This window comes from Lactuca sativa, chromosome 1 (assembly GCF_002870075.4).
Source record: "Lactuca sativa cultivar Salinas chromosome 1, Lsat_Salinas_v11, whole genome shotgun sequence".
NCBI lineage: Eukaryota > Viridiplantae > Streptophyta > Magnoliopsida > Asterales > Asteraceae > Lactuca > Lactuca sativa.
Genome location: NC_056623.2, coordinates 6455017 through 6478412, shown reverse-complemented (window position 1 = coordinate 6478412; position 23396 = coordinate 6455017). Strand labels below are relative to the sequence as shown.

General features: G+C 42.8%; 2 protein-coding genes and 1 long non-coding RNA gene across 3 annotated transcripts; 1 reads left to right on the top strand and 2 right to left on the bottom strand.

Annotated features, from left to right (window-relative positions):
• Positions 1-1405: 1405 nt before the first annotated feature.
• LOC111875986 (uncharacterized oxidoreductase At4g09670) lies at positions 1406-2756 on the top strand. The gene is made up of 2 exons (XM_023872506.3): positions 1406-1930; positions 2054-2756. The coding sequence occupies exons 1-2, from the start codon at positions 1469-1471 to the stop codon at positions 2675-2677; spliced, it is 1086 nt and encodes a 361-aa protein (XP_023728274.1). The 5' UTR covers positions 1406-1468; the 3' UTR covers positions 2678-2756.
• A 423-nt stretch (positions 2757-3179) lies between these two features.
• LOC122195157 (uncharacterized) lies at positions 3180-3766 on the bottom strand. The gene is made up of 2 exons (XR_006185201.2): positions 3357-3766; positions 3180-3253 (listed from the first exon to the last, which is right to left on the bottom strand). It is a non-coding gene; the product is annotated as an uncharacterized LOC122195157 (long non-coding RNA).
• Positions 3767-3939: 173 nt separating this feature from the next.
• On the bottom strand, positions 3940-4623 carry LOC122194787 (secreted RxLR effector protein 161-like). Its single transcript, XM_042896024.1, has one exon. The coding sequence runs from the start codon at positions 4621-4623 to the stop codon at positions 3940-3942; it is 684 nt and encodes a 227-aa protein (XP_042751958.1).
• Between the last annotated feature and the right edge of the window lie 18773 nt (positions 4624-23396).

Sequence of the window (23396 nt, the reverse complement as noted above, 5' to 3'; positions counted from 1 at the left end):
AGATTACGACTGCGACAACCCATTAAATTATGAAAAACATTTCCAACTTCTGCCCAAAAATCCCTGGAAGTTCGACTATCTAGGTTTTCCATAACCGTCACTCATGTCAGTGTTAACTTCTATTCTTCCTCTTCCGACCAACTCTGCATTTTGGGAGCCATGATTTTTGAAAGTGAATAAAGGTAGAGTGAAAATGTGTGAAAGAGAATGGTTTGAGTGTATAGGTTGTTAAATTGATGTGTTTATATATAGGTAATGTTTTTAGATTAAAAAAATATAAATTTTTTACCGTTGAACGGTCAAGAAAGGAAAACAAGGGAGCACGGCCACATCCAACCACGAATGGTTAGGATGGTGTGCACGAAATTTTTTCGTGGCCACATAGACAACCTCCGTGCTAAACATACCGATGACCTTATCTTGCTTGCCTTCTTAAATATAACTATTCAAGAGTTTTGTGTATTGATTGATAATATCTAATAGGCAGCAATTATTATTTACAACAACAAGCAAGAGTAAAAAGTTATGTAGTCTAGTCTGTTCTCCGTTCTTGGATTGTCAATTTTCCGGTTCAGTTTTTTGACCAGTTCAATTAAGCGGTTTCGGGTATTGGATCAGTTTGGATCGGAAATTATACCATACATAATGATTGTTGTATTGGTCCAACCAATGATTGTATCATATGTATCATTGACTTGTACCATATATAATGAATGTTGTACATTTCAAACTAACCAGAAAAATCGACACCGGTATGCCATGATTAGTACGATCCGGAACCGGATCCCGCATGTCCGATCCAAATGCTATCGCTAGAGTATATAAATATACTATATAGGGATGAACATCGGAACCGGGTACCCGCTTTTGGAACCGGAACCGCCTCGAAACTGCCTTAAGCGGTTCCGGTTCCTAAAGTTATGGAACCGCCTTAGGCGGTTCCGGTTCCAATTCTCATTTTTTCGGAACCGCTATCCGCTGGGTACCCGCCGAAATCGGTCTATATATATATATATATATATATATATATATATATATATATATATATATATATATATATATATATATATATATATATATATATATATATATATATATATATATATATATATATATATATATGAGTTAGTTAGACCGGTTTACAATATCTTGGTTGATTCTGTCCCTCTTTGGTCCAAATTGATACGATTTGGATTGAACTAAGTTGCGGTTTTATCGAAAAAAGTTAACAAAGTTAATGTAACCGGGTTACTTGCTCCCGGAATCGGAACCGCCGGTTCCAGAACTAGTTCCAATAAGAACCGCCTCCGGTTCCGGTTCTAACTTTCTAGGAACCGATGGTTCCGATTCCGGTTCCGGTTCTAACCAAATGAGACGGGTATATCGCTAATACTATATTTATATAACTCATAACCTCGTCGGTGTCACATTCTCATCTCTGCAGGTTATCCACTCACCTCCCACCAAAATGGCAGAAACCCGGATCCGAATAGGAATTCTGGGATGTGCTAACATAGCCCGCAAGGTATCAAGGGCGATGCTCCTCTCCCCTAACACCACCATCTCCGCCATCGGCAGCCGCTCTTTAGAAAAGGCAATTGATTTCGCATCGGAAAACCACTTCCCGGAATCCACCAAGAAGTACGGCAGCTACGAAGCCGTACTGGACGATCCTGATGTTGACGCCGTTTACGTTCCCTTACCGACCAGCCTCCATTTGCGGTGGGCTGTTCTCGCCGCCGAGAAGAAGAAGCACGTTTTGCTGGAGAAGCCGGTGGCACTTGACGTCGGGGAACTGGATAGGATACTGGAGGCTTGTGAATCGAGTGGTGTACAGTTCATGGATGCTACCATGTGGATGCATCATCCACGGACGGCTAAGATGAAGGAGGTCCTTTCTGATCCGCACAGATTTGGACAGCTCAAATCGGTATATACATGCTTTTGTCTATGAGTTATGATATGACACGACACTTGATAAATATAAATGGAAAAAAAACAAAAGAAAAACTTTTCTTTAAATTTGATTTTGATCGGATATTGACCGTGATAGGTCCATAGCACGTTTTCGTACGTAGGAGAAGGTGATTTCCTACAGAACGATATTCGTGTAAACCCAAATCTCGATTCACTTGGAGTTCTTGGCGATGCTGGTTGGTATAGCATACGAGCCATTTTGTGGGCTTATGATTATGAGCTTCCAAAAACTGTTACTGCCATTGGAGACCCTGAGTACAACGAATCAGGGGTAATCCTGTCATGTGGTGCTTCATTAAACTGGAAAGAAAATGGGAAAGTAGCGACTTTTTACTGTTCGTTTTATACGAATTTAACCATGGACATAACTGTCCTTGGGACTAAAGGAAGCTTACGAGTTCATGACTTTGTTATCCCGTTCAATGAAAACGTGGGTCCTTTCTATGCGGTGGCAAATTCAAGGTGGAAAGAGTTGTCACTTGGATGTGAGCCTGAACCAAGTGAGTTTAAGATCACAACGGTTCTTCCTCAAGAAGCATTAATGGTGCAGGAATTTGGTCGACTAGTTCAGGGGATTAACGGTGGTGACGCTAAACCGGAGAAGAAGTGGCCGACGATTAGTAGAAAGACCCAAGCAGTGATTGATGCAGTTGTGGCTTCGATTAAGAATGGTTTCAAGCCCGTTGAAGTTGTCTACTAGAAGTCATTTGTACATGGCTTTTGTTCTGCTGTCTTCACAGACGACATATATAAATAAAGACTATATTTTGAAATAAAAATGTTGGGTATTATAGAAAAGAATCGTGATTTTTAAAATAATTTTATCTTTGTTCATGGATTTAAAATGTCCTTATTTATCGATATAGGCATGGTACTAATTTGCAATATTATATAAATTTGTGTCTTAAATCTACACCTGGTAGTGAAGCTAGCCATACGACTTTTTTGGACAATAACACCCACTAGATTTACTTGAGCGTCAAAATTACTTAGGAGTGTCCTCTTACTTGGAGATTAATTAGTACTATTTTTACCGTTTAAATTACTTGTCTTTCATAAGCTAAATCCTAACATTATGTATTGATGTTCCTAGTTTCATTTGAATCAAAAGGAAAAATTACTTTTTCTTTACTCAAAAAGATTAAATTTAACTGGAGAAGTGCTTAATCGCCAACAGGAGAGAAATCAGCCATCAACATTACCTCTCCTTACTTCCTCACAGCAACAGATCATCCCGAACAAAACTTTGTAGGAGCAACCTCCTTCATGATGAGAACTATAGTGATTGGCAAAACGAGATGACAAACATACTCTTTGTCAAAAACAAAATAGGTTTTATTGATGACTCAATTCCCATGCAGAAAGAAGGAACTACCGACTTGATGAACTGGAAAAGATGCAATGCCTTGGTGATCAGAGGATGGCTTGTTACAACCATGGAAAAAGAAATTAGAAGTAGTGTCATGTATGATGTAACTGCTCGTGATATCTGGCTTGAGCTGGAAGAAAATTTTGGAAAAAAAGAAAAAACGCACCAAGAGCATGCATATGAATTAAGAAGATGTTGGTTTAAACTTCTTAAACAGTGATAATTTGCTTGCTTTAATCTGCTATTATGAATCAAAACAAAGCAGGAAGAAAGCAAACCAAACGAAGAAGGAAAATAGACAGCAAAGGAAAAAAAAACGTGCTGGGAAAAAAAATATGGAGCAAGGAGAAAACTAGAAAACTTTTAATGCTTAAGGCTCAAGTTCTTCATCAAAGAAAAAAGTAAATAAATACACCTATATATAGGAAACAAAAAACGTGACCTCTACTTTTCCTAGACTTGTTGACCAAGCAAAACTTCCTAATTCCTAATTAGACTTATATACAAACTTTGAATATTCTGAGTTACATTTACATTCTCCCCTGTAATTCAGAAACTCTTATCTCTTCAACTCCAAGCAACTTTCTCATGCTTTAAAACTTCACTTTGTTCATAGGCTTGGTCAAGATGTCAGCTTTCTGCTCATTAGTATTCACATGCTTTACTATAACATTGCCTCTTTCTATATGATCACGAATGAAGTGATATCTTGTATCAATATGTTTACTTCTTCCATGAAAGACTGGATTTTTCATCAAATCCAAAGCTGACTTGTTATCTACATTCAATTCAAATGGACCAAGTTTTCTTCCGGTCAACACACCAAGCAACCTACTTATCCAAATGCCTTGACATGTTGCATTATTAGCTGCCATAAATTCTGCATCACATGATGACAATGCAACACACTTTTGCTTTTGTGAACTCCAAGTAACAAGATTGTTGTCTAAGTAAAACGCCATTCCACTTGTACTTTTTCTATCTTCAACATCTCTTGCTAGATCACTATCAGTGCATCCAATCACACAATTCTTTCTACCTTTTGTATATGATAAACCATAGTCCACAGTTCCTTTTACATACCTTAGTATGTGCTTCACAGCTACTTGATGTTGCTTGGTTGGTCTCTCCATGAAACGACTCACAATGCCTACAGAATAAGCTATGTCGGGTCGTGTGTGAGTAAGATATCTTAGCCCTCCTATGATGCTTCGATATGAGGTAGGGTCCACGAGTTCACCTTCTTCATCCTTAGTCAATTGTAGCTTTGACTCCATGGGGTACCTGCAAGGATTACAATCAAACATCCCGGCCTTCTTTAGGATGGTGTTAGCATAATTTGTTTGTCTTAATGTGAGACCATTTTTATGTTGATTAACCTCGATGCCTAAATAGTAAGTTAGCATCCCAAGGTCCCTTGATGATAGAGATAGGGTCCACGAGTAAGATATCTTAGCCCTCCTATGATGCTTCGATATGAGGTAGGGTCCACGAGTTCACCTTCTTCATCCTTAGTCAATTGTAGCTTTGACTCCATGGGGTACCTGCAAGGATTACAATCAAACATCTCGGCCTTGTTTAGGATGGTGTTAGCATAATTTGTTTGTCTCAATGTGAGATCATTTCAAACTCCTTGCTCATTTGTTGTTTGAACTTGATTATCTCATCCTTGTGACTTCCGGTGACAATTAGATCATCAACATAGACACCAATTATTAGTATGCTCCCTTTCTTTTTCTTTGTGTAAACTGCATACTCTTGTGGACACCTTTCAAACCCCATCTCTTTCATGCATTGGTTTAAGCGAAAATTCCAAGCTCGTGGAGCTTGGCGCAAACCATACAAAGCTTTTGCTAATTTGTACACCATTTTTGGTTTATCTTTCTTCACGAATCCCTCCGGTTGTGTCACATAAACTTCTTCTTCTAGATTTCCATTTAAGAAAGCTGATTTTACATCAAGGTGATGTACGTTCCATCCATTTGAAGCAGCAAGAGCAAGTATGATTCGAATGGTTTCCAAACGAGCAACAGGTGCGAACACTTCATCAAAATCTATGCCTTGTTTTTGTACGTAGCCTTTAGCGACTAGCCTTGATTTATATTTTAATATTTTTCCATTTGGGTCTCGTTTGATCTTGTACACCCACTTTAAGCCAATGGGTCTTCTATCCTTTGGCAACTCAACTAAACTCCATGTTTTATTTTTCTCAATTGCACCTAACTCACTTTTCATAGCTTCCATCCATTCTTCACTTTCACTTGCACTTGAGAAATTTACCGGTTCTTCTTCGTCTTTTAAAAACATAAGTTCATCACTTTCTTCGTAAATATCGGCCAAACTACAATATCTTTGTGGAGCTTCATTTTCAGATGAACTATCAAGTGATGATTGAGGTGTCACTGGGCTATCTTGCGGTGTATATTCTTCATTAAAATTTGGATGGATATCTTCTTCCTGTTCAGCTTCAATATCAAGCATGATATCAAAGGTGAATGTTCCATTTGTCATGGCTTTGAACTTTGTTGTAGGTCCCCAATCCCACTTAGCATCTTCTTCGAAAATTACATCTCTTCCCACTCGAATTGCTCCAGTTTCCGGATCAAGTAGTCGATAACCTTTTGTACCTTTTTCAACTCCCAAGTGTACTATCTTCTTACTTCTATTATCTAGTTTTTTTAGATGTGTGCCAACTATTTTTGCATAAGCAACACACCCAAAAACTCTCACATGATCAATGTTTGGCTTCCGACCGGTCCATAGCTCGTAAGGTGTTGACTCTTTTAAGGCTTTTGTAGTTATACGATTTAGGATGTAGACTGAGTGACTTACGCCTTCACCCCATAGGACTTCTGGAACATTCATCCCTTTTAGATTGCTTCTTGCCATCTCTACTACTGTTCGGTTGCGTCTTTCTACAACACCGTTTTGTTGCGGGGAATAAGGTGTTGTATAGTGGCGTTTCAACCCGGTTTCTTCACAATATGTAGTGAATTGTATTGATAAAAATTCACCACCCCGGTCGGTTCGAATTTTTTTTAATTTTAAACCCGTTTCAGCTTCAACTTGTGCTCTAAATTTCTTAAAAGCAATTAAAGCGTCATCCTTGTTTTTCAACATATAAACCCACATAACTCGTGTATAGTCATCGACAAGTAACATAAAATATCTATTTCCAGCTGGTGTTGGTGGTGTGATCGGCCCATAAAGATCTCCATGCACGAGTTCTAGTCGTTCTTTAGCTCTAAATTTGGTGTGCTTTGGATAGGATTTTCGAGCTTGCTTGGAGATTAAGCAAGCTTCACACAAGCTTGTAGGAATTTCAATTCTGGGTAAGCCTTCCACCATACTTGTATCAACCATGTGTTTTAGTGCATTGAAGTTAACATGTCCAATCCGCTTGTGCCATAGCCAAGATGCCTTGCCTTGTTTCGCAAGTAAGCACTTTGAAACTTCTTCTTCAAGTATGGCCTTGTGCAAATGATTGCTTGATTGTTGAACCTTCAATAATAGTTTTCCTTGTGGATCATGAATCCATAAATATAATCCAAGCATCATAATCCGATCTCCATGTTGAGCTAATTGTCCCAAACTAATAATGTTGCTACATAACCTTGGTATATAGTATACCTCTTTCAGTAATCTACTTTCACCATTCTTGCATTTGAACATGATTGAAACCTTCCCCTCTTGTAACGACCCAATTTTCACGTCCAAAAATTTCGTTATAAAACATTACATGAAAGCATTAATAGTTAAAACATTGTTTGATTAAACCATTTCACATCGAAAACCAACTTGAAAACCACAACATTCGATCAATCAAATATCAGAGTATCAATCCCAGAATAAACTCGTAACCGCGGAAACAAGAGAGTGTGTGTGTGTGTGACATGCTGCTACCGCGCCGACTCCTTTCCCCTAGCTGAGGAGGTACCTGAAACCAAAACTGAAAACCGTAAGCACGAAGCTTAGTGGGTTCCCCCACTATACCACATACCATACAAACACATAACATACATACTGCCAGGCTATTCTGGGGTGCCGACTACCCAACGTCAAGCCATTCTGGGGTGCTGACTACCCATCGGTCCTAACAACCGACCCTCGGGGACTAGTCCCCTCCCACTACCTCTATTGCATATAACATAACAAGCCAGCATGCAAACATATCATCACGTATTGTCAGACATTTCTGGGGTGTCTGAACTACCCTTCGGTCCTATCAACCGATCTCTACTTCTATCTCATATAACATGTCATGCTAGCATATAACATATCAGGTAGTAGCAAACCTAGATGATATCACAAAGACAATCATCTAACATACGACTCCTACTGGTGGGCCGGCATTGTGGCCATAGACCCACTGCTACTGGAAGGTAACTCACCTCGAAGTAGCTGCTGATATGATCGGGAACTGACTGTCTACTGCTGCTGATGCTGCTCCGGAAATCCTCCGGCTGCAAATCCCACAACATACTCAATCAAACACTGCTAACTGTCCTTTGGGTAAAATGACCATTTTACCCCTGATCATGCCCTAAGTCAAAGTCAGAGTCAACTTTCAGTTGACCCGACTCGCCGAGTTGGCTCTCCAACTTGCCAAGTCCCTACCCAAACGATTGTCCTGAATCCCGTTTCTACTCGTCGAGTTAGGCGATGACTCGACGATTTCTCCTTCTAAACTGATATTCAAGTCCTTCATCCTACTCGCCGAGTTGTATGAAGAACTCGTCGAGTTCATCTTCATCCGATGAACACTCATGCTGCGACTCGCCGAGTTGTAGGAACAACTTGTCGAGTTCATCTTCATCCGATGAACACTCATGCTGCGACTCGCCGAGTTGTAGGAACAACTTGTCGAGTTCATCTTCATCTGATGAACACTCATGCTGCGACTCGCCGAGTTGTATGAACAACTCGCCGAGTCTGTTCTTGGTCTAAGGAGATTGCCTTGAAATGCCTCAAAAGGGTAGATCTAGGGTGAACAAGCAACATGGGTCCATAAAGGTAACAGATCTGAGCTCCTGGAGCTCAATCTTGCCTAGATCTAAAGGCCAATCAACCTATTACGACTTATATTGCACATACAAGCTTGGGGATTGGCTCAAGAATGACTTAAATGAAGTAATAAGCATAGAAACATGGGGAAAACGGGTTATACCTCAAAGGAACTGCTGAGATAGCACAAAGATGCTTGGATTCCTTCCCTTTCTCTTGATCTACTTCCCTTTTGCCTCAAAATGTAACACCGTAAATTTCAAGACAAAATTTTCATTTTAAATAATCATTTTATTCTTAGAACACTTGTTAAAAATCTCATTCATAATCAAATTACAAAACATAGCTCCATTTTCACTTGCATAGAAAACCAGGATCCTCCAAAATATGACTCTTGCTCTGGTGTGTACAATCAAGCCGGTGCCGTACCGTGATACTGAAAGAAACCTGAAAACAACATAACACAAAACACTGTAAGCACGAAGCTTAGTGAGTTCCCCAGAATACCACACACATAACACATATAAGCCACTCGAGGCTATAACTCTATGGGTCCGTGCACCCAAACTCTGTGAACCCTCAGGTTCTAACTCTGTGAACCTTCCGGTTCTAACTCTAGGAACCCTTCGGTTCCAACTCTGCAAACATGCACAACATAAATCACATAGAAATAATGCAGTACAACACATAACATACATAGCATACAAATACTCTGTCACATAACTCTGGTTACCTACTCAAGGTAAAGTATAGTGAGAAGACTCACCTGGCAAGCAAAAAGCAGATATCTCCATACTCGGATCTCGAACTCGCCACCGCCTAACACGTAAGGCAAAACTCTCATGACTATAACTCTCGAGACTAGAATCAATCCTCTCAATGCACCCTCTTAAGGGTAAAAGACTATTTTACCCCTCTCTTGGCCCAAAGGCCACATCGCTGACCAAACCCTAAAAGTCAACGGTCAACCCTTGGTCAAAATCAAAGTCCTCAGTCAAAGTCAACCCCTGACTGACCCTACTCGCCGAGTCAACTCTATGACTCGCCGAGTTTCTATAATCAGAACTTCACTCAATCCGCGACCTAGCTCGCCGAGTCACTCCGAGACTCGCCGAGTCCAACAACTCTGAGTCCACTCGCACACAACTCACCGAGTCATCCCTTGACTCACCGATTCTCGACTCAACCAGGGAATATCGGGACTCTTCGACAAGACTCGTCGAGTCCAAGAACAGACTCGCCGAGTCCAAGACTATCATCAACCTACTCGTCGAGTTGTTCATACAACTCGCCGAGTTCCAGGCCATCTTCATCCAACTCGTCGAGTACACCCATGTGACTCGCCGAGTACCACCGGTCTGAATCCATTCGGAAGCATTCCAGGCCATGCAATTGCTCCAAAACATAGATCTAGCCTCCTACCACTCATCCATCACGTAAAGTGGCAAACTTTACGTGAATCCAAAGAGATCTAGGCCATTTGCACATTGGGCTAGGGTTTGGGACATGAAAGCTTCACTAAACACTCCAACACAGGGACTTTCATGCTCTCTGATTCTTCTCCCTTCTAGATCTGAGGTAGCAACCTCAGATCTAACCTCTAGACTTCCCATTACATCCATAGACAAGTTCCCACAAACCCCAAAATGAAGAAACACATAATAACAGCCCAAGAACGAGATATTACCTCCAAGAGATGCCCCAACTGCAATGTAATTCGAATCCAAGCAAAGCCCCTTGCTCCAAGCCTTCAATCTCCCAAAATTCCTTCAACAATTACTTCTCCAAGCTCCAATCCACTCAACAATGGTGCTTCTCCGCGATTTAGGGTTTTCTGGGGCTCAAGGGGTGATAAGGAGGCTGGGAGGAAAACATAATGTTCTTTATATAGGGCTCAACCCCGAGAATTAGGGTTTTCTCCAATCAGCGCCTACTCGTCGAGTCCTCCTCACTGACTCGCCGAGTCGGCTACTTAGCACGCGACCCAGTCGCGACTCTACTCGCCGAGTCCATCCATGGACTCGCCGAGTCACTCTTTCACAACTTACTCTTTTAGCCCTTCAACTCTACTCTTGATATTTCGGGATGTTACACAAAACCTTCAAGAACACACAACAATTGCTTCAAACTCTCAATGAACAACTTAGAACGAGGGTTGGAAGCTCTGGGGGGGGGGGGAATGGGGCTGGCTTGGGGCGGATATGTGGCTTAAATAGGGTGCAAACCCCTGAAACTTAGGGTTTCATCCAACAGCGGCAACTCGTCGAGTCCGGAATATGGACTCGCTGAGTCACCAACATAAACGCGTCCCGGGGTCCCGTCTCTACTCGACGAGTCAGTCCTATGACTCGTCGAGTCCAAGGCTAAAAATGGAAAATACTCAAATAAGATTTACGTACCGGGAACCAGGTGCTAAAAATCTCCCCCACTTATTTTAGACTTCGTCCATGAAGTCTGCTGCTCGATCCTGAAACAGCTCGGGGTAATGCTCCATCATCTCGTCCACCGGCTCCCAAGTCCATTCCGAACCCTTGCGGTGCTGCCATTGCACCTTCACTAGCTCCACCCTCTTGTTCCTCAAATCCTTCGACTTCCTGTCGAGGATTGCGACTGGGCGCTCAATCTAATTCAGGCTGTCATCAACCTGAATATCCTCTAACGGCACTACTGCTGAGTCGTCCACTAGGCACTTCCGCAGCTGAGAAACATGGAAAGTGTTGTGGATCTGGCTGAGCTCGACTGGCAGATCCAGCCTATACGCCACCTTGCCCACCCGGGCTACAACCCTGAACGGCCCAATAAACCTCGGGCCCAACTTGCCCCGCTTCCTGAATCGAATGACGCCCTTCCAAGGTGACACCTTCAGGAGAACCATATCCCCAACCTGGAACTCCAGGTCGGATCAGCGCTTGTCGGCATAACTTTTCTGTCGACTCTGAGCAGTCTGAAGCCTGCTCCGAACCTGCTGGATCCTCTCGGTCATCTTGAGCACCACTTCGGTGCTCCCCAAGACTCTCTGGCCAACTTCTCCCCAGCATATCGGGGTCCTGAACCTTCGTCCGTAGAAGAACTCGGCCAGGGGAAGATAGGTATCCCAGCTACCACCGAAGTCTAGGACGCACGCACGCAACATATCCTCCAGAGTTTGGATGGTCCGCTCGCTCTGACCATCCGTCTGCGGGTGAAAGGCGATGCTAAAATGCAAACGAGTTCCCAACTCGTCATGAAATCTCTTCAAAAATCTGGAAGTAAAACGCACATCCCTATCCAAGATAACCGATACTGGCACCCCGTGCTGCGCCACGATCTCCCTGATATAGTTGTCGGCCAATTTCTCGGCCGATATGCTCTCCTGAATCGGGATAAAGTGAGCACTCTTGGTCAATCGATCCACGATGACCCAAATCGAATCCACTCCACGCGCGATCCTGGGAAGCTTCGTGATAAAATCCATTGTGATATCTTCCCATTTCCACAGTGGAATATCTAACGGCTGCATCTTTCCATGCGGTCTCTGATGTTCGGCCTTGACCTTCCTGCAGGTCAAGCACCGCTCAACGTACCATGCCACATCCCGCTTCATGCAGGGCCACCAATAATCTAGACGAAGATCCATATACATCTTCGTCGCCCCGGGATGAATAGAGAATCGGGACTTGTGCGCCTCCTCCATCAAAATCTAGCGCACACCTCCGTGATACGGCACCCACACCCTACGATGTAGTGTCAATAGTCCTCGGCTATCATAATCAAAGGAGGAAACCTGACCCACCACATGCTCACTCTTCCGTTGTTCCTCCTTGATAGCTTCCTGTTGGGCCTCCCGAATCTGCTCCAACAAGGGAGTCACTACGGTCATCCTCATGCACATATCCCTGATCGGTGCCGCCTTGTGGCTAAGCGCATTGGCCACCACGTTGGCCTTCCCCGGGTGGTACAGGATCTCATAATCATAATCCTTTACCACGTCCAACCACCGATGTTGCCTCATGTTCAGATTCGGCTGATCCATGAGGTACCTCAAACTCTTATGGTCCGTGTAGATGGTAGATCGAACCCCGTAGAGGTAATGCCGCCAAATCTTGAGGGCAAAAACCACCGCCCCAACTCCAAATCATGCGTCGGGTAGTTCGCCTCGTGAGGCTTGAGCTGCCTCGAAGCGTAGGCAATGACATGCCTCCTCTGCATCAGTACCGCGCCCATCCCTGAAATGGATGCGTCGCAGTATACCACAAAATCCTCTACGCTCTCTGGCAGGGCTAAGATCGGCGCTTCGTGCAGTCTCTGTCTCAGTGTCTCAAATGCAGTATGCTGCTCGGGTCCCCATCGAAAGACCACGGCTTTCTTCGTCAGCTGCGTCAGGGGTACGGCTATCTTGGAGAAATCCTGAATAAATCTCCGATAGTAGCCTGCTAATCCCAGGAAACTCCGAATCTCAGATGGAGACTTTGGAACCTCCCATCTCATCACGGCCTCGACCTTGGCCGGATCGACCAGAATCCCGTTCTGGTTGACAAGGTGTCCGAGAAATTGCACTTCGCGCAACCAAAACTCACACTTGGAGAACTTGGCATACAAGCTCTCCCTCCTCAGGGTCTCCAACACCTCTCTCAGATGCTCCTCATGCTCCTCCTGAGTCTTGGAATAAACCAAGATGTCATCGATAAAGACTATCACAGACCGATCTAGCATCGGTCTGCATACGCGGTTCATGAGGTCCATGAACGAGGCAGGAGCATTGGTGAGTCCAAACGGCATCACCACAAACTCATAGTGGCCATAGCGCGTTCATAACGCAGTCTTCTGCGTATCCTCCTCCGTGACCCTCATCTGATGATAACCCGAACGCAAATCAATCTTGGAGAACCAAGATGCTCCCTGAAGCTGGTCAAAGAGGTCATCAATCCTCGGGAGCGGGTAACGGTTCTTCACCGTTACCTTGTTCAGCTCCCGGTAATCTATACACATCCGATGCGACCCGTCCTTCTTCTCCACGAACAAAATTGGGGCTCCCCAGGGTGAACTACTCGGTCGAATGAATCCCTTGTCTAACAGCTCCTGCAGCTGTGTAGACAACTCCTACATCTCAGGAGGAGCCAACCGATACGGTGCCTTGGCTATCGGAGCCGCACCAGGAACGAGGTCAATCCTAAACTCAACCTGTCGCTCTGGAGGTATCCCAGGAAGCTCCTCTAGAAAAACATTTGCGAATTCTCGCACCACCGGAACCTCGCTCACTGTCGCCTTACTCGCCTCCCGGGTATCCATCACGTATGCGACATATCCTGCGCATCCCTGCTGAAGGTAGCGTCTCGCCCTTGCTGCTGAACATACTGCGGGTCCACACTGCGGCCTCTCGCCATGAATCACTAACTCTCCCCCTCTTGGGGTCCTGACCCGCACTAGCTGCTGCGCGCAATCTATCACCGCCCCATTAGGGCTCAACCAATCAATGCCTATAATCACCTTGTTCCCATGCACCGGAATGGGAACCAAGTCTACCAAGTAGCGCTCCTCAAACAAACGCAATACGCAATCTCGAAACACCATCGATGCTCGCACCGATCGATCATCAGCAATCTCTACCTCTAAAGGGCAATCTAACTTGCCCGAAGTCTCATGAAACTTCTTGCTAAGCGCAAGGGAAACAAATGATCGGGATGCACCCGAGTCGAACAACACCTGAACTGGGATTCCGTTCACATGGAACGATCCTAATGCATACATATACATACGGAGCACATATCAATATCATAACATCATAAAAAAACTAAAATAGAGGGAAAGAATCATACCCGTCACCACATCGGGTGCGGCGCGTGCCTCCTCGGTAGTCAACTGAAGTGCTCGGCTCCTCACCACTGGAGCCTCTGCCTTGCCCTGCCGGCCATCCGTGATCCGCAGGGTCGTTGGAGCTAGCGCCTTCACCGGCGCTGAAACTGTCAACTGGGGGCAATTGGCCTTCTTGTGGCCCCTCTGGTTGCAGTGGAAACACAGCAACTATGATGTCTGAATAACTGCTACCGGAGTAGTGCAATCCCTGCTGATGTGCCTAGACTTGCCGCACTTGTAGCAGCCTGATGATCCCAACATGCACGCCCCCTCGTGCGGCCTGCCGCATTTCCTGCAATGGCTCGGTCCTGACTGGCCTTTCGGCCTACCATCTGATCCCTTGGGCTTCTTCCCCGAAGCCCCTCCTGTTTGTCCCTCCTCTGATTTCCGTTTCCAGATGTGCTCCAAATCTATCTCCCTCTCCCTCGCCCTGGCAATAATAGAGTCCAAGTTAGGGCAAGCCGAAAAGCTAACATGCTCCTGGATGTCAGCTCGTAGCATATCATGATAATGGGTCCTCCTCATATCCTCATCACCAACATACTGGGGCACCAACAAAGCCCTCTCCCGGAACTTGGCGGTGATCTCCGCCATAGTCTCAGTCGTCTGTCTTATGTCTAAAAACTCCCTGGCTAGCTGCTGAAGCTCGACCGCCGGCGCAAACTCTGCCCTGAATCTGGTCACAAAATCTGACCAAGTCATAGCCTCGATAGCTAAGGCTCCCAACGAGTCACCCACTGACTCCCACCAATCACGAGCTCGGTCTCGCAAGCACCCTGCTGCATACCTCACCTTCGACCCCTCGGGGCAGAAGCTAGTCAACTGTGCAGACTCAATGTCTGCAATCCATCGCCTGACAGCAATGGGGTCTTTCACCCCATGGAAATCTGGTGCACCACTGCCCCTGAAGTCCTTAAAGGACAGTGTGCGAGGACCCGACTGGCCAGATGCCATGTCGCTCCTGAATGCCCTGAGGCGATCCTCCATCAACTCGATGATCCCTTCCTTGATCAACCCGAAGATAATGGGAGTCGACTCAAGGATACCCCTGGTAATCTCTGACGCGATGAACTCGCGTAGTCCCTCATCTACCTGCTCGGAACCTGATCCCGAACCTGACCCCTCTCCTGAACCGCCATCTACCGGCCTCGATCGAAGTACCACCATTCTGCAATACATCACAACAATCATTAGAGATACTGATACTTCCTGAGGGATCACAACTACTTACAAGTTCCCTGGTCTTATCTTGGCCTTCCCTGGTTCGGGTACGGATCCTCTGCTTTCAGTAGTACGGGCCCATACTACCTTCCACATCTATCCGTACCTTCTTCAAGGACTTCCTCGACTCCACCAGATCCCTCTCACTATGGCTGTTCACTATTATACTCATCCTAGGCTCGCCCTAGGGAAATCTCCGACTCTACTCGATCCAGTCCTCAGCTGCTGCAGACCTCCTTGTAATGCCAATTAGCCATAACCCGAATACCATCACACGTGATGAGGCTCAGATAATCCTTCGAGTACCCGACTCGTCCCTACAACGGTTGGACTCAAACAAAAGCTGCGCAGTAGGATCAAATCCGGTACCCTAAGATTATTCAACCCTGATGACATGTGACGTGACGTATTCGCCTAATGGCTAATTCCCATTATTTAAAGTCCCACATAGCACGAAGCAAGCAGCATTCAAACAAGGGTAACAATCTCAATCAACTCTATCTGCTTACAGGAACAGTACTAGCATAAAGTGCTAAGCTCATACTATCAGGCATAACCTAATCAGGCTATCATACTTGCTGTCTACTCAATAACTAGCATGCAATTCTCATACAACTGAACACATAAAGCAGGCACATAAAGCATCACTCCTAGATCCTTAGTCCTATTCTAGCATGCTGTTCTACAAAAGCTGATAAACATAACATAAACTTGTATGGGTACTTTGGGGAATACTTACTTGAGCTCGGCCGGTCGCGCACATCACACACTTCGTTCTTTCTCAAAACTCTTTTCTCAATTTTAGAAAACATCTTCCTTTAGAAAATCTTTTAATCCCTCGATTTGAGTTCAGACACCCCGAAGGTGAGTCCGAATCCCTCAAACTAGGGCTCTGATACCAACTTGTAACGACCCAATTTTCACGTCCAAAAATTTCGTTATAAAACATTACATGAAAGCATTAATAGTTAAAACATTGTTTGATTAAACCATTTCACATCGAAAACCAACTTGAAAACCACAACATTCGATCAATCAAATATCAGAGTATCAATCCCAGAATAAACTCGTAACTGCGGAAACAAGAGAGAGTGTGTGTGTGTGTGTGACATGCTGCTACCGTGTCGGCTCCTTTCCCCTAGCTGAGGAGGTACCTGAAACCAAAACTGAAAACCGTAAGCACGAAGCTTAGTGAGTTCCCCCACTGTACCACATACCATACAAACACATAACATACATACTACCAAGCTATTCTGGGGTGCCTAACTACCCGGTACGGCCATTCTGGGGTGTCGACTACCCGCGTCAAGCCATTCTAGGGTGCTGACTACCCGTGTCAAGCCATTCTGGGGTGCTGACTACCCATCGGTCCTAACAACCGATCCTCGGGGACTAGTCCCCTCCCACTACCTCTATCGCATATAACATAACAAGCCAGCATGCAAACATATCATCACATACTGTCAGACATTTATGGGGTGTCTGAACTACCCTTCGGTCCTATCAACCGATCTCTACTTCTATCTCATATAACATGTCATGCTAACATATAACATATCAGGTAGTAGCAAACCTAGATGATATCACAAAGACAATCATCTAACATACGACTCCTACTGGTGGGCCGACATTGTGGCCGTAGACCCACCGCTACTGGAAGGTAACTCACCTCGAAGTAGCTGCTGATCTGATCGGGAACTGACTGTCTACTGCTGCTGCTGCTGCTCCGGAAATCCTCCGGCTGCAAATCCCACAACATACTCAATCAAACACTGCTAACTGTCCTTTGGGTAAAATGACCATTTTACCCCTGATCATGCCCTAAGTCAAAGTCAGAGTCAACTTTCAGTTGACCCGACTCGCCGAGTTGGCTCTCCAACTCGCTGAGTCCCTACCCAAACGATTGTCCTGAATCCCGTTTCTACTCGTCGAGTTAGGCGATGACCTGACGAGTTCTCCTTCTAAACTGATATTCAAGTCCTTCATCCTACTCGCCGAGTTGTATGAACAACTCGTCGAGTTCATCTTCATCCGATGAACACTCATGCTGCGACTCACTGAGTTGTAGGAACAACTCGTCGAGTTCATCTTCATCCGATGAACACTCATACTGCGACTCGCCGAGTTGTATGAACAACTCGCCGAGTCTGTTCTTGGTCTAAGGAGATTGCCTTGAACTCGCCGAGTCAGGGCATTGACTCGCCGAGTTCCTCCATGGATGAGTTCAGCTTCCAACTCACTGAGTCACACCCCGTGACTCACTGCTCATACTCGACTCAACGAAAAGGGGACAACTCGAAGACTCGCGAGCAGACTCGTCGAGTCTGATGAACGACTCGCCGAGTCGTCGCCATGCAATCACTATATACGCGATTTTGCTCGATTCCAGTCCATGCCATTTACAGATCTGGGTTCCTAAAGCATGAATGACACGTAAAGTTTCCAACTTTACGTGTAGATACTCACCAATGAGGGATTTAGGGCTCAAAATGCCTCAAAAGGGTAGATCTAGGGTGAACAAGCAACATGGGTCCATAAAGGTAACAGATCTGAGCTCCTGGAGCTCAATCTTGCCTAGATCTAAAGGCCAATCAACCTATTACGACCTATATTGCACATACAAGCTTGGGGATTGGCTCAAGAATGAATTAAATGAAGTAATAAGCATAGAAACATGGGGAAAACGGGTTATACCTCACAGGAACTGCTGAGATAGCACAAAGATGCTTGGATTCCTTCCCTTTCTCTTGATCTACTTCCCTTTTGCCTCAAAACCTTCAAGAACACACAACAATTGCTTCAAACTCTCAATGAACAACTTAGAACGAGGGTTGGAAGCTCTGGGGGGCGGGGGGAATGGGGCTGGCTTGGGGCGGATATGTGGCTTAAATAGGGTGCAAACCCCTGAAACTTAGGGTTTCATCCAACAGCGGCGACTCGTCGAGTCTGGAATATGGACTCGCCGAGTCACCAACTTAAACGCGTCCCGGGGTCCCGTCTCTACTCGACGAGTCGGTCCTATGACTCGTCGAGTCCAAGGCTAAAAATGGAAAATACTCAAATAAGATTTACGTACCGGGAACCAGGTGCTACACCTCTATTCGAACTCTAGATCCATCACCAAATTTCACATAACCTCTAGTAGACGGATCAAGTGTTCGGAATTTTCCTTTCTCGCCAGTCATGTGGTTGCTTGCTCCATTGTCGAGATACCACACTTTTGATTGGGTTGGAGTTTGTTCACTTGATCTTAGCTTGGGATTAACTTTTTCCTCATTCAAGTAAACTTCATCGTTTACTTGGGCTGCAAGCAGAAGTGCCGGGTCATGATCATTCTGTCCTTGAGTTTGGTTAGCTTCATGATTTCTCTCATGACGTGGGTTCTTACACTCAGCAGCGTAATGACCAAACTCCTGACAATTATAACATTGAACTTTAGATTTATCACGAGGTTGATACGATTCATTCTTTCCTTTGTTTTGTTGATTACCACCACCTCGTCCTTTGTTGGAGTTGTTGTAACCACCTTTTCCTTGTCCTCGTCCTTTTCCACCTCGATTATTGTTATAATTGTTTTTTGCGTTGTTTTGAACGATCTTCATTATTTTTCTTCTTTGCTCGTTCCGTCCACTCTTCATGCGTTAACAATAACTTCTTCTCCTCGGGTTCTTTATGAACCCCAATACGAATCTCATGAGCTTTTAATCTTCCGACCACCTCTTCAAACGTCATCTTGTCTAGATCTCCAAATTGTTCAATTGTTGATGCAAGTTGAACAAATTTGGAAGGCACGGCTCATAACAACTTTTTTACTATGTAGGATTCTTGAACACTTTCACCAAGAGCACGAATATTGCTCACAATACCTCCAAGTTTTGTAGAAAAATCGTCAACGGTCTCTGATTCACTCATGTTCATCATCTCAAATTCAGCTTTGAGAGTTTGAACTTTGGCTGCTTTGACTCGATCTGCTCCCAAGTACATCGTCTTGAGTGTTTCCCAAGCTTCCTTTTCCGTTTTCTTCTCCGCAATCGTCAATAGAACCTCCTCCGGAATTGCTTGGTAGATGGCAGCCATCGCCATCTTTTCTCTCTTCACACCCACCGGATTTTGTGGGTTCTTCGGCTCTATGGCTTCCCACACCTCTTGAGCTTGCATATAAATCTTCATCTTTATCGACCATGCTGCGTAATTCGTCTTAGACAGCATAGGGTATTGAAGAGTAACCGATCCTTCTTTGTTCGACATCGCACCAGATTCGCTCTGATACCAAATGTTGGTTTTTAAACTTCTTAAACAGTGATAATTTGCCTGCTTTAATCTACTATTATGAATCAAAACAAAGCAGGAAGAAAGCAAACCAAACAAAGAAGGAAAATAGACAACAAAGGAAAAAAAAACCGTGCTGGGAAAAAAATATGGAGCAAGGAGAAAACTAGAAAACTTTTAATTCTTAAGGCTCAAGTTCTTCATCAAAGAAAAAAGTAAATAAATACACCTATATATAGGAAACAAAAAACGTGACCTCTACTTTTCCTATACTTGTTGACCAAGCAAAACTTCCTAATTCCTAATTAGACTTATATACAAACTTTGAATATTCTGAATTACATTTACAGAAGAAAGGTCATAATGATTCGTCAAGACATGTTGATTTCATAGATACTATTCGAAACTGAGAGGAGTTTGTGATGAAATTCAATCAATCACTCCATCATCATTATGTACATGTTGTGGATGTACCTATGATGTAATAAAAGAGATTGCAAAGATGTGCGAAAAAGAAAACTTTATGACTTTCTAAAGGGCTTAAACGAAGAATATTGAGTTGTTAAAATGTAGATTTTGAGCACTAGTCCCCGGCCAACACTTGGAAACGCTTACCACCTTGTCAGTCAAGATGAACAACAATCTCGAGCATCAGTTGTTTGTCACGATGCACGAATGACGACCCTCACAAAGGATGAATAAGATAATGATCTTCAATTAAATTTAGAAACTAAAGTCATTATCCACACCCCAACATGCCTTGTAAGACTACTAGACATGATTTTTAGGTAATCGATTCAAGTGCTAGCAATCACATTACACGTCATTAATGAATGGTTGAAATCAAGAAAGGAAAATAAGGACAAAAAATTCCTTACAATACCAAACGGAGACTCCACTATAGTAAAAGGTGTTGGTAATATTCATCTATCAGATGGCTTTTAGTTTAAAGAATACGTTGAGTGTGCCAGATTTTAAATGCAACTTATTATCTACGAGCAGAATAACTCGAGATCTGAAGTGTTCAATAATTTTTTTTTACTGCCTCATGACTTGTTTAGGACTTACATTCGAGGAGCCTAATAATTGGGACGTGTTAAGAACAATATGCATTATATTACTTAGTACCATTTAAACAAAAGAAAATAGAAATGGTGGTTCTAAGTAAACATGAATTTTGGCACGTGAGATCGGGTCACACATTAGAGGGAGTTTTGAGAAAGACACAACAATTAGGAAATTTAGATAAATTTAGGCAATTTTGTTATTCTTGCATCGGTGCATAACAAAGTAAACTTCATTTTCTTATTAGTTTGGCAAAAGAAATTTAAAGTTTTGAAATAATACATGTAGATGTTTGGGATTTTACCAACATGCCTCTCTTGATGGTGCACACTATTTCTTGTCTATTGGTAATGATCACAGTCGAGGGTGGTGTGGGTATACTTCATGAAAAACAAATCATAAGCATCTTATTTCCTTATAATTCTTTGCAAAATGATAGATACACAATTTAGCAAAAAAGGAATAGGAACCAATACTAGTTTGAAATTCAAGTCATGATACATGATGGAATTCTACAAGGAACAATTTATTTTGTTAGAAACATCATGCCTATACACACCACAACAAAAAGGACTAGTGAGAATATAAGATTGACACTTGTTCGAGATAGGGAGAACCTTAAGGTTTCAAGCTTTGTTACCTATTGAATTTTGGAAGATTGCATCCTAACTGTAACATATAATATAAACAAACTACCAACAAATATCCTTGAAAACAAAACACCTCATGAAATACTATTGCTCATATACGTGTGTTTGGTTGTCTTTCCTATGCAAGGAAAACTTTGTATTTTCCTAGATATTTGATCAGCCAAAAGGGTTAGAACCTTTATGATTTAAATAATCAAAAAATCATATAAATCACGAAATGTGACTTTCATAGACAATGCTTTCATTTAGGGAAATCTACAGAAAAGTCTCAAACTTTTAGGAAAAGCTTCAAAAAATTCCTATTTTTTAAAGAAGACAAAATTGCAAAAATGGTCCCTGTGCTATACATTTTTTTGGGGTTTTAGTCCAAACCACGAGTTTTTGGATTGGTGGTCCTTTTGAGCTAGTTTTTTTTGTGTTTTTGGTCCCTCCGTAGACTGAAAAGACTATTATGCCTTTCTCATATATTTTTAATGTCTTTTCTATTTAATTTAAATGAAAAATAAAATAATTAACTAATTTGGGGCCCACATCTCTCTCTCTCTCTCTCTCTCCACCCCGCTTCTTCTTCCCCAACAAATAAACATACATAAAAATTAAAAACACAAAACACACTCTGGAAGCTGAAGAGTAGAATCCCCACATATATAGTCGCGATTTAAAGAAGAACGAGGGACAAAGGCAGTGGATTTGAAGTGAGAGAAAAAAGATTTGGCTTCCTATCGGCAAATTTATTGGTTGTGATTAGGGCTCCATTGAAGCTCTGTATTTCATCTGTTTTGGTCATCTATTCATTCAACAGATTCTCACCATAGGTTTCTCTTTTCTCTTTTTAATGTTTTGATGCCTTTAAGGTTTCTTGCACCATAGCTGTATGGCTATTTTGGAATAGGAATCATTAACAGCAGCATAACCGAAGTGAGTAGCAACAGATAATGGTTGTAGTAGAGCCCTATTATAAATGTTCTTGAAGAGTGAAAGGGCACAAATTCTTTAGCCATAGGATTTACGTTCGATAAGATTTCCTCCAAATCTCTCATATCTTTCTTAAAACCCTCTTCGTGGATTTGGCGATCAGCCCCATTCTTCAGCCTATGATTGTTATCATTTGACCCCGAAATCAAAATCGAAGATTGTAAATCGATTTTGGAGAAGAAGATTGGCTCTCAATTCGAACAGGCCACACTCGATGAGGTGTTTGGGTTTGTGACTGAGAAGAAGAAAGACAACATTTGGGTGTGTATGTGTCTATGGATGTGTGTTTGCGACTTTTGATTCATTTTTTGATCGATTTATGAAATGGTTTTTTGAATTTGGGTTTTGATTTTTGATTTCTGTAATGATGGATTTCTTGAAAACGAAGAACATAAACTCAGAGATGAACACTTGCATATTTGATTTATGGGTTGAAGAACAAACAAAAAAATGGTTTCCTGAAGAACACACATTTGATTTCTGTTTTTTTTTGTTATTATTTCTGGAAATGTATATCTATTTGAAAATGGGTTTTGGTTTTTGATTTTTGGAATGATGGGTTTCCTGGAAATCACGAACATGAACTCATACATGAAATGGAATGGTGGGTTTTTTATTTTTGGAATGGAGAGAGAGAGAGAGAGAGAGAGAAAGAGAGAGGTCTTCTATTATTTTTTAATTGTTAAAATAAATAAATAAATAAATATTAAATTTAAAAAATGAAAGAAAAATGAAAAATAAATACCCCAAGGGTATTATAGTCATTTCAATTTTCGAAGGAAGTATTTTCACATACAAACCACTCCAAAAGGACCACGAATCCAAAAAAAACTCGGGGTTTGGACTAAAACCCCAAAATTCTGCATACCACAGAGACTATTTTTGCAATTTTGTCTTTAAAGAAAAATCTCATTATTTTGAGAAAATCATATAATCTGTCATTTGCTGTTCAATTATAAAAAATGATTTTTTTCGTTAATTTGGGCAAAATGTTAAATAAACGAGACTTTTCTGGTAAAAAAAACTTTTAGGAC

What these genes read in the sequence shown, in the direction of transcription:
- LOC111875986 (XM_023872506.3), top strand. Translation starts at nt 1,469, where the DNA reads ATGGCAGAAACCCGGATCCGAATAGGAATTCTGGGATGTGCTAACATA. An exon ending in GATTTGGACAGCTCAAATCG is followed by an intron (nt 1,931 to 2,053) that starts GTATATACATGC and finishes TGACCGTGATAG; the next exon opens with GTCCATAGCACGTTTTCGTA.
- LOC122194787 (XM_042896024.1), bottom strand. Translation starts at nt 4,623, where the DNA reads ATGGAGTCAAAGCTACAATTGACTAAGGATGAAGAAGGTGAACTCGTG.